This window comes from Podarcis melisellensis (assembly GCF_964234715.1).
Source record: "Podarcis melisellensis genome assembly, chromosome: Z".
NCBI classification, from domain to species: domain Eukaryota; kingdom Metazoa; phylum Chordata; class Lepidosauria; order Squamata; family Lacertidae; genus Podarcis; species Podarcis melisellensis.
In genome coordinates, this window is record NC_138547.1 from 34,632,813 (window position 1) to 34,645,458 (window position 12,646).

General features: G+C 37.5%; 1 protein-coding gene across 1 annotated transcript in view; it reads right to left on the reverse strand.

Moving 5' to 3' along the window:
• Positions 1 to 12,646, reverse strand: part of DIAPH2 (diaphanous related formin 2) — a 346,935-nt gene that overhangs the window by 185,078 nt on the left and 149,211 nt on the right. The window contains exon 23 of the mRNA XM_081897572.1: positions 12,163 to 12,292. Coding sequence (XP_081753698.1) covers positions 12,163 to 12,292 — 130 coding nt within the window. The remainder of the gene's footprint in view (positions 1 to 12,162; positions 12,293 to 12,646) is intronic.

Genomic DNA, 12,646 nt, shown 5'->3' on the forward strand with positions numbered 1-12,646 from the left:
GAAAAATTAAGAAAGAAGCCGGGTATGTTCATGGAGTTCAGGCAAAACGGTAAGATACAAATGGACCTGCAGTCCTGAGAAGTGCTATCCAGATCCAAGCAAGATTAAGCTAATTCAATACAAATAAGATAGTAACCAGATTGTGAAATATTGCAGAAGCACTCCAAACTCCCAAACTACCAAATGACTTTTCAAATGCTACATTTAATAGATTGTGCAGTAATGAAAATTTCATATAACTGTCGTGAGAGACTTGTGAACAGTAAGGTCATAAGACATGAAATGTATAACACTAAGCCAATGTAATCATAGAAGTCAAAGCAATTATGCTGTTACTCTGAAAAACAAAAAGCAAATGCACACACACAAACAAACAAATAAATAAACTGGTCCAAATACCCATGTTTGAATTAAAATAAACGAATAAATATTCACCCAGGGGAAAACAAGCTAATCTATTGTTGCAAAAGGACTTAATTGTTACCATTAAGTCAAGTTGTCACAATTTATTTTTAGCATTTAAGTGGTCTTTCAACATAAAAATGCTCAAACATTTAATTCATTTAAAGGTAAAGGTAAAGGGACCCCTGACCATTAGGTCCAGTCGTGACCAACTCTGGGGTTGCGGCACTCATCTCGCTTTATTGGCCGAGGGAGCCGGCGTACAGCTTCCGGGTTATGTGGCCAGCATGACTAAGCCGCTTCTGGCAAATTTTAGCATGCACAATAAAAATACTGTGAGAATCTACTTAAACTGTGGAACATTCTCCCTCCTTAAGTCATATCAATCCCTTGCATTATTTGGCTAAATTTGGGCACTGTATCAAGTCATGATCTGCTCTAACCATAGGTTAGAATCCAAACCATAGTTTGAGTTTCCAAATGCTGATTTGAAAAGCTGCTTGTCTGTTTCCCTTTTCCCATTGGTCTTTGGAAATGAAAATACAGAAACAAACAAAGCAAGCAAGGCAAGGTGAGTAGGATTTGTACTTTAGAAGAGAAAGATGGGGGGCGGGGAGTACATGGCTTTGTGGCTCAGCGACTGGCAAGGCCACATGTGCACCCATTCTATGCCAAATCTGCAGTATCACATCTGCACCACTCAAATTTCAGTTGTGTTAAATTTCAAGTTAAAGGCATAGTTGCTATAATTTAGTGAGAAATGTTTTCTGCTCTCATGATATGATTTATATTGGTGCTGCCATGTTGTCAGGAAATTAAAATGAAACACAGCAAGCATTTATGTGAAATCTATATTGCTCTGTGGTCTTCTGTTTGTACAGCAAGCCAAATCATGCAGTGAACTAGAAAAAATGAGCATAAGTTAAATGGAATCCCATTCTAACAGCAAGCTCTATAATCAATTTTGCAACACAAAACTGAGGAACGAAACAAAGCATGGCTTACTTACAAATGCATTGTAGGGGGACATGAAGAAAATTTGTCTATTTTTTAAAAAAGAAACTGGCAAAATGGCAAGTGTTATCTGGATCTGAAAAGTTTAATCAATGTAGTTGCATCAAATGTTATGAATTAGCCTTCCTCAAGGCAACTTCTGATTAACCTAAAAAAGTCTCATAGGCTTTGGTATCTTCTAAATTTCATTTCTACCATACAGTTTGTGTAATCACTATTTTGTCAAATTTAAGAAGCTCTATATAATTGCCAACACATTGTTATATTCATATTTGTAGAAGTGATAGATGGAAATTCCACAGGGCTATTTCATCTGCTCTCCTGAAGTGCCAGTTCCACTAGTGTCCCCCCAAACCCAAGTCATTTCCAGTCATCTAATCACCTTAAAAACTACTACTTAACATTTAAGAAATGGTGTCCAAGTTTGCTTCTCTTCTCTTTCCTCCATATTACTTTTTCCTTTTGTTTCATGCATTTTAGATTTTAAGCTTAACTGTATGTAAGGTGCTATGGGAGCCTTTTCAGCTGGAGAACAGGGTTAAAATGTTCTAAATAAACAATATACAAATTACTGAATTGTGTTTTCATCTATAACACCTGTGAAAATTGATTACATTTACATGTCATCTTTCTTCCATCATGAAACACCAGGCAGTGTACATGTGGTTCATCCAGGCAGTAAACATACTAGGACCTGCCTGGCTTCAGAATGGTGGTGGCCTCAAATTGGAATTTAGATGCAGCTAATTGCTGACAGCTTCTATACCAGAGAGCTTCACCTCACATATTCAAAATTAAGCCATACAATTAAACAATCCTATTAAAACATTAAATATAAGATTCTTAATTAAAATATGCAATAAATCCTATTAAAAAACCACAGACATGAAAACATGACTCAGGTTCAGAGATCAAAGAAATGTCTCTATGCAGGAGTATCTTGAAATAACAGCAGAATACCAATACAGGTGTGGCCTTGTATATAAAGTTCATTACATAACACTGTTATCAACAGCAAAAAAGCCCACCTCTGCATCCTAACAAGCTGATAATCATCAGGCCATGGAAGGAGTAACTGAATTCCACTACAGTGGTTGCGAACGTGATCCATGCGGGGGGCACATTTGCAACCCACAGTGTTCGCAACCTGCAGTGCTGCATCTGTGCATGCGCGGATCATGATTCGGCGCTTCTGCACTGAAACCCGGAAGTAACCCGTTCCGGTACTTCCAGGTTTGGCGCAGTGCGCAACGCGAAAATGCATGACCTGAAGTGATTGTAACCCGAGGTACCACTGTACTGAATTTACTGATCATTTATTTGAAAATATGGAAATCCATCCCAAATAATAAAGCACTGTCCTTTTAATCTGCAAGTGGAATCAGAGGAGGAAAGAACTCTTGACAGACCAATACATTCTGTTAGTCTGCCAATGAACTTATATATCACAATAATCTTACCATAAAGCATGCTGCTTAGTTGCTCCCACTTCACTCCAGCCAGGAGAAAGAAGTCTGCCCCCCCTTTTAAAAACTGTAGTAATTTGCTAACTAGGCATGCTTTCACACATTTAGCACTTGTGGGCAAGTATGCTACAACTGTTTTCTTCCTGTAGAATTCTCTAAGCTTGTAGAACACACAATTGTTTATACTGAGCTGGTTTGCATGTCATAATAAGCCATGAGATGCTCCTGGCAGGGTGGAGGGATCAAGCTGTGTGCATTAGCTACTCATGGATTACTATAATATGCAAACCAACTCAGTGTAACACACAACTACTGTGTGTTCTACAACTCTAGAGAATTCTACAGAAAAAGAAAAATCTTTTTACAGCCTAGCTGCCAAGAAGCTTCCACATGTGAACACAGCATAGGATAATATTAGATTTCTAAAAGTGTTCCGTTTTTTAAAAAAAATGCCTTACTTATGATTTTTAAAGATAAAAAAGTTACCTGCTATACAACCTTCTATATGAATTAATCTCACACATAGCTCCTTGAGAAAGGTCTTTTATCTGTAGCGTCATAAAGGTACTAATGAAACTTTCATGATATAAATGCTTTTTGTGTGTGCATACACATGTTGGATTGTGTGCTGTGGGGGTTGGTTTTATATTGCCTAGTTTTGCTTTTTTGTGCACATATTGGCTTGTTTTGCATTTTTAAGATGTGCAGGAATGAATTTGTTCACTGAATTAGAAAAATAATAATAAAGAGGTCCAGCGCATTCTGATTAGAAAGCCTGTTTAAATGAATCTGCTTTAAAATTGTCAGTGTACAACTAAAGAGGGTAATACTGTTCCACAGCAGTTTAATTAGCACTTCAGGTTTTGTCTGGTTCCCACCCCCCTTCAGATATCAAAGGACTGTTTCTTCCTCCCAGTGAAAATAAAAAAGACAGTGGGGAAAGGGAGCACTTGAGTTCAAAAAGCCCTAGTTTAATAGTGACAACACAGCTATGGTTTTTAATTAAGGCATTACAACATCCAGCCATTCAAAGCAAGGCACACACTATTTGGAAGACCTACAATAAGCACTGCAAAACCAATAAATTAAAGGATTACTGCTACCGACCTGATTCCTATCAGTTCAGGTGACACAGTTAAACTACTACAACAATCTGAACAATAATAAATTGTAGCCATTTTCTGAATAGCATCTAGAAGTGTATAAAACTACATGGTACAGCATGAATCAAGTTATGAGGACCCTTAATTAAATATACAAGCCCGAACTTCATCATAAACCGCACCCACTTGTCCTGCTTAACTATTTTAAATGAGAAAACAAAGTCTATGTTCTGTGGAGTTGTATTTCTGCTGCCTTTTTCAAAACAAAATAGCCAAACACCTTCAGCAATATCATTTTCTTCTTGCTATACTTCAGAGAGGAGAGATTAAGAAAGGGAAACATCACTCAGAACTGGGTTCATTGCGGGGGCGGGGAAGAACTTCCAGGCAACTGATGATACTTTATTCCTTTCACTAATCAAACCCTCCTTGACCAATGAAATATCTGCTGTAGTCCAGCTACAGAGTTTCACAAAATAACTTTTCCTATTCATCTTGTTCTGGTCTAGAACCTATCCTTCAGCCACCTACTTTATTCTACTGTATAAGGGATTTTTCAGAAATTTGTTCACGGCTTTCATGTTTTGATTCTGGACCACCTAAGCATTTTTCTTTTCCACATAAGTTCCCCACCCCTGCAGATCCTTTGGTCCAAAAATATATAGTACAGTCAACCCTCCTCTGTGTGTTCCTGATGGCCTCACCCTCATTCCTTTTCTGTAGCTAAAGGGTGTGCTCACCTTGGAAGTCAAGTTTCTTTTGGATACTGTCATTGTCTCATGCATGTAGTTAAGGGTGGAGGTGATGCCTTCCCTAGATCCACAAAAATGTTCTCTTTTGGGGGATATATCTACCCATGATTTCCTAGAAAAACTCAACAATTTTGGCTGCCTTCTCCCCCAACAGAAATCCTGGCTAGGACCATGCATAGTCCCAGGTGTAAATTAAACAGTAAGGGAGTTCCATCCGACTAGAAAATTCACTAAGCACATGCAAAGAGATTCTTAAGACAGCTGGAACTACTGGATGTTTTAAGAGGAATAAACCAAATGTTGGTTGAGGTGAGCAGGTAGCTAAAGCTAATAGGCAGAACTGAATAGATAGCCTCAGAAAACAAAATAAAGCTGAACTGGAGACCAGCCAACCACATGGCCACAAAGAGGTAGAGTGGTGAGATCTAACATGGGGGTGGGGGGAGTCAGCCTCCCCAAGAGCCTTCTAAAGCTGTAGAAAGGGGAAATACTAAGAGATGCACTACCCACTGTAATTTAAATAATGCTGTAGAGGTGGGTGAAGAAATCAAACTCTTTGCTGCCAAGAGATTCAGATAGCGACACATTAGAAAAAAGGGGAGAAAAACTTCTTTCCCAACTCAGTTTAAATTATTATATTGGTCATATTCAGAAGATGGCCAAGATGCTACGGTCATCCCAATTCCACTCTTCTTCTTATTTTTAATTTACCTTATCTCTCACCACTACTCATTGTTCAAGAGCCATCACAAAAACCGAAGTTATTATTGCTGTGCAGGAGATTGATTTTGCTTTGCAGGGGAGGGGGCAGAGTTTGCAGGAGGAAGAATGACAGCAATGAGAGTTGTATTTCATCCCCATAACCCATGTCCAATCTTTCACTATCAAGAAGCAGTTACTAGTCTAATCAGGTATAATCAGTGACACAGTAAACACCCTTCTTCAAGTAGAGAACCTTCAGTTCAGCTAATCTTTACTGCATCATTATTTTGAAAATACCTGAAATATTGTTGTTGTTTTTAAAGTGGAGAATACATGCTTTTCCAATAACATAAAAGTGCTTTTAATCATTTTTTCTTCCCACCTCACCAATCATGTTTACTGTATTAAGGATTTTCAAAGCAGTATCACCAAAAATTGAGAAATAAAAATCCAATTATGAAACACAAAATATTAACTTGTTCTTATGGTTTCTTTATATGCACTGTCTTCAGATTCATAGCAACAAAATTAAATTTAATTATCATTAAATTATCCTGAACAGAGCATCCTTTGAAGGCTTCCAATACACAAATATATTAAAAGTTTAAATTGAACAAATAAGCCGTCCTTGAAGTTCCTTGCTGACATTTCTATACCAAGGAACTCTGAAATGTCCACTCATGTTTCCTCTATCAAAGTCATTAAGTGTCATTTACATGACAATGCACCATTGATTACTGTTCCTTTACTGTATATTTCTCATTGAAAGATATTAATTACCTCTTCCCACCTTTTCTCTCGGCTGCATTTCAATACACGATGACTCAACAACTGTGACAGTTAATTGGTTCGCAACAGTTTAAGCCTTTGAAAAGAAATCATCCTAAGTGTTTTATAATTCAAACCTCTGGTTCAGTGGTAGAAAAGATAAGGGGCATACATTTATCAAATATTTCCCACCCTGATGTATAATCAAATTATAAAAGCCAAACCTTGTCACCATTCTTTTTGCCCATTTATAAAATAAATATAAAGCTTTTTAATTTTATATATATATTTTATATATATATATATATCTGCAGCAATGGCCATCACAACCACTTAGCTCCACAACACAGTATTCTGGACTACTATTCACTTTTATTAACAAGACAAAAAGCATATAATTATTATTATTCCCTTCCAGAGGAGTAGAAATGTTATTCTGTTGCAAGAAAAGCAAGCTCTTGCTGCATCTAAAGGACAAATAAATTTATTATTGCATCTGTTTGCACTGAAGAGAGTCCACTTCATCAGATGCACAAAAGGTTATCCTTGGTTGGATATACATAGCCACAACCAGGGAAAGGGGTTGTGAAAGTACAGTTGTACTCACCTGAAACTTTAACTGAACCTACCCTGTATCTTTGCTGAGTTGGGGGGCAGTGATAAAGCCTTTTAAAAAGTTGAGAGCAGGAGTAGAGGCGGAGGGTGCACCAGAAAAAAAGGAATAAAGGCAAAGTGAAGCAGAAGAAAATAAAGTGAAAAAAAGACAATGACTAAGCTATTCTTGCTATTAAAGGTCTTGGTGCCAAAGAAGGGAGGAACCTGATGAAATCAACAGGAGCTAATAGCGACTGTCTGCACATGACAAAGGCTGCAGCAGAACTGCATGATGGGAGCTGTACCTCTAAAACTTCGCTCCCTGACTTTGATCAAAGGGGTGGAGCCATCCTACTGACCTAGAACTGGGAATAGGAAAACTACATTTCAGGTGAGTACAACTATACTTTCACAACAAATTATTAGTTTATTTTACAGCATTTGCACACTGCTTCATAATATCTCAGGGTGCTCCACAATAAAGGTTTGTAAGAAATAAAATTACACACAGAGAAATAAAAAGAAACTAAAAGCACTTAAAACCAATTAGATAGATATTCTCACCAAACAAAAAATAATATCTATGCATTATTTCTCAAACCTTAACTGGTGAAAACCTTATGAATAATGTAAATACATGAGAGCATGCATCAGGATGTATGCACATAAATGAATTGTTATCAATTTACAAAGTCCTAAGAAACAACTGTTAGTTAAAATGTGCTGTCCCAAAAGCCATTCAAAGAAAGAAATATATGTGGATGTCAAATATAAATTCATTGTCCTCTCCCATAGGAACAGTTAATATTTTCATGGGTTATGGATATCCAGTTAAGTCACATCAAATATACCCCACTATGGAGTAAGGAGAAAAGTGTTTTACCTAAACTATTGCATAGCCTGACTATCCTTCATTCCCGTGTTTGAGGAGGGATAAACTCGGAAGGGATAGTAACTCAAAGCCACCAACTCCCAAAAAATTACAAACAAAAGGGCAGTAACAAACTAAAACAAGGATTAACAACACAAGCAGAATAAAACTAATTACTGGGAGATTACATCTTATGTGTAAACAACGCTACCACAAGCAGTAAAACAAAAATTTGGTGATACATTCTCATTCTCTAACACAATTGCTCCCATTTAAGGTTCCAGCTAGCTATGCCATGCTCTAGAATATTATGGCTGCTAGCAATGCAAAGAGGTCAATTCTATCTCCCAACTTCTTTCAGTTTCCAAATTTATCTTTTCCAAATGACACTCAACATTTCATTGCTCCTGATGACCACTGAGCATGCTTATTTCTCGGTCAGCTGTTTTCATTTGTATTTCTGCAAATCTGAGTTCCTTTGCAAACACTGATAGCTCAGCCTTGTTTGTCAGAAGCCCCATTTGGACTACCATATTTTTCGCCCTATAGGACACACTTTTTCCCCTCCAAAAATGAAGGGGAAATGTGTGTGCGTCCTATGGAGCGAATGCAGGTTTTCGCTGAAGCCTGGAGAGCAAGAGGGGTTGGTGCGCACCCCTCCAGGCTTCAGGAAGCTCTCTTCAGGCGCGACTTCCCGCCGGGCTCCCAAGGCTTGCGGACAGCAGCCTGTTCTGGGGTCGGGGGAAGCTTGGGCTTCCCCCACCCCAGCCCCGTGCCTGGGGGGGAAATTATTATTTTTTCTTTATCCCCCCCCCTCCAAAAAAACCCTGGGTGCACCCTATGGGCCGGTGCGCCCTATAGGGCGAAAAATAGGGTAATTTCTGTCAGTCAAATTCACTACTGAGGTATCCACAACTTGTGATACTTCATTTGGAACTGAAATAATTATGTGTCTGTTTTTCATTTGAATAAGCTTATAGGCATACAACTAACCCCTTTCTTTAATAAGATGAAATATTTTGCTATGACTTAAGAACAGATTAATGATGATTCCGGCATGTTTATTATCTATTCTCTCAATCTCCTGACCTTTTCATATTAAAATATGACTTACATGCTGCTCATACAGGATGGGTTATCTTATGTGCTATCTGAAACTTTGTTGTCCTTTTCTTCCAATTTCCCATTCAATTTTTATACCCTTCTGAAAAAATATTTTAAATCCACAATAGATCGGTTGGTTAGAGTGCAGTGCAGATAATATCAAGGCTGGAGGTTCAGTCCCCGTGTGGGACAACCACATATTCATGCATTGGAGGGAGTTGGACTAGATGATCCTCTGGGTCCCTTCCAACTCTAGAATTCTAGAATTCTATTAAGTTAACAAAAGTATTTTCCCCCTATACATAATTAATTTTGCATAAAAGGCATATGATCACATTCAGAGGCTCTCCTCCAGGTATTTCCTTCATGTGCAGTACAGTGGTGGCTGTGGAAAGAATTGTATGAATATCTCTTACCTATTAGTGCATAGAGGACTTTAAAGCCCTGAGTTTAGTTGTTAAAGTATGGAATAATTTATGCTGCTTATCAGTTAACACTGTTTACAGAAAACTTAACTAGCTTTTATCTTATAGAACGGAACAAATTTAACTGAAGCAAAGCCGATTTCAGATTTATACAAAAAATTAAGATTAATAGGAACTTCAGATCCATTAATAAATGTTTCCCCCTCCTACTGATGCAATGGTTTTAATTAAACTTCTCCAACCCTTTTAGTTCAATCCCTTGAGCTGACCTCTCACACACTAGAGGTTTTAAATCAAACTGCAAAAAAATCCTCAAAGCTGCAACTTAAAGTGTTAGCCACAGGAGAAAACCAATAAAGGATTTATCAAACATGTCTAGTAACCAGTAAGGCTTTGTAAAAGAGATTTTTTTATAAGTTTATTTTTAAAATAAAAAGAAACTCTATGATTACCATGTAGACTAATCAGTTAGCCGGGATCTATCAAAAACATATTTAGTATTTATTTAAGTACCTAGCTCTTTACTTGCTTTTGAATTCTCTCTGTCTCTGTCTGTCTGTCTCTGTCATTGTCATTCTCTCTCTCTCTCTCTCTCTCTCTCTCTCTCTCTCTCTCACACACACACACACACACACACACACACTTTGTGAATTATCAATGACATCATTTTTGTCTGAAACTTGGTAAAAGTAACATTCTTGATTCTGGGATATGCAGTCAGGAGTGAATTTCCTCTTATACAAATCACTATGATCTGGAACTAAAAAACTGTTAGTGAAGGGAAATTAAGCATAAGCACTGATCTGCATACTGGGACCCTGCTTTGCCTCTGAGAGGAGCTCGCAGCTACTTAGCCTCCCTGCCCTGTATCATTCTGAACAAACCAAGATTTGGCTTAGAACGTTGTTCAAACCTGGGCCTGTTGTTAAGCTCTCCCCTTGCTAACCACTCAATCACTCAATGGAGCTCTTAGACACAAGCAGCAGCTCATGTTTAGGGTCTCTTCTTCAGATATCAAAGATGATGAGGGCCCAGGCATGCAACAATGTAATAATAAAACACTATGGAGCAGATGCAGTGGCACGACTCTGCTCCTCAGACATTGTGTGCTATTTCTTTACAAACGATTAGATTAGATGGGGGCTACTATACAGTACCTTCACAGGTTGACAAGCCCTATTTGCCCTTCACTTTCCATGTAGAAACCACCTTCTGAACTGTTGGACCCACTATTGGTATCATCTGCTCAATTCATGTGCAGGGTGAAGTCCCTAAGTCAGTGAGGGTTTGAGACCCATCAACTACCCTCACTTGCTTTAGCTGGCCAGTCAAACTTCCGGAGGGGGGGGGTGCCCACTGTCAAACGTGGCAAGAGCTGAGTGCAGGATGGGGACCAAAACTGGACAAACTACCCCAGAAGGTGCACGGTGTGTCCCCCACCAGAGGTACCACCCCTCCCCTAACACCCCATATGGTCCATCTAGGAGAAGAAAAACTCTGACCCTAAACCTCTGCAGTCTTGCGGGATATCTTCAGGAGAAGAAAAAGCCAAGGAGTAAACCCTACACAAGTCCAGAGTAGAGTCCCGAATATGGTTGGATGGCACCTTCTACATCTCCTTCCAGCAACTCCTTCAGCCAAGCTAGTGCCAAACACATTGCTCTGCTATCCTTTGGACATGGGAGGCAGCAGTTACGAGTTACCAATCTCTGCAGCCACAGCAGGTGCTGTGATTCTCCAGCAGTTTGATTTTGCCTCCGGAGGCACACTGCAATGTCTCCCGAGACAGACGGATGCCAACAACTATCCATTAATACATACGGTCCAAATACTTATGAAAATAGCAACTGGGTATAAACATCTTTACTCTGCTTTTTTATCAAAATATTTGCAGAGCTATTTTCAAAAAGGCTATGTATATGTGTAGATATTTGAAAACTTCCATAAACAAATAAATAAACAAATATGCCCAAGCATTAGAAGATCTTTATCATTATTTACTATACCGCTCCTTGTATTATGAACCAAAGGCAGAGTATATTTTTAAGCATGGTACTTGACGGTGCCGATCAAACAAAAATTAAATATTTATTGTCTGATTCTGACAAATTCATGACAGAAAAAGTTACAAGTTTTGCTCAGCAGTTCAAAAGCTGTGGATAAATTTTATTTAGGCTAATATGGTAAATTGCAATGATTTAGTTGAATTTTTTAATTTAAACATTAATCTCAATGCTTTTAAATGTATTGGCATATGCAGTGCATTCACATAGATAGATAGATGATAGATAGATGGATGATAGATAGATAGATAGATAGATAGATAGATAGATAGATAGATGATAGATAGATAGATAGATAGATTTATTACTTTTTAAACTTTACTATATAGTATATCAGTAGTATTATGGTATATTTTAATGTATATATATATATATATATATATATATATATATATATATGTATTTAACAACACTGTTCAATATTGTATCAGTGTTTTTTGTTTTTTATTTATCTTCTTCTTCTTCTTCTTCTTCTTCTTCTTATTATTATTATTATTACAAAAATAAACAGTGTGTGTTGTGGAAAAGATGTTTTACAAAATTATGTTGCTGCAATTAATACTGATTTAAGTAGTTTTGCAACAGATAAGGAAAATCATCATTGTGAGCATTATAATTGCACATATGGATAATAAAACAAGATAGTTAGCAAGCTAAACATTATAATGATACCAATGTTACCAGGTGCTATGCTGTGTTATTACTGTTAGTGCTTCATAGAAAAACATTTCCTCCCTTTTCCTTAGGTCAATAAACATCTAGAAGGGAAAAAATGTATCTGCGAGGATTATTAATGTTTACAGGTTACATAATCCTACAATCTAAAATGAAATGTTCCAAGCACTTTCCACACCTAAGTAGATACAAATTACTCTTAGTGCCTTATCTCGCCATATACCTTTGCTTGCGCTCTCCACATGTTCAAGTTCATCTGGGAATTTTAAGATGTCCCGATAATTCTCTTCACAAATTTCAGACAGAAAATGTAACAGTGTTGTTTTTTGATCAGAGGATTTAGTATCTCTAATCTGTAAAAGGAAAAATAAAAATAAGGAGGAAAATGCATTATTCCTTAGTAATACATTTCCTGTTCTTTTTAAAGAGACATTTTCATCATTTTACCCACAGTCCTGCATCTGCTTCCAGCTCTAAATCACACCATTTTCAAGGTAACACTAGACACATAATGTGGTCTTACAATATTTTTATCCTTAGGTTAGGTTACACAGGATGAAAAAAGAACAAGAAAACATAGAAACACACACAGAGAGAGAAGTAGTTTACATACAGTGGTACCTCGCAAGACAGAAAACTCTCGCGGAACGAATTAATTTCGTCTTGCGAGGTACCACTGTATTGGAATGTTTGAATTTCACTGATAT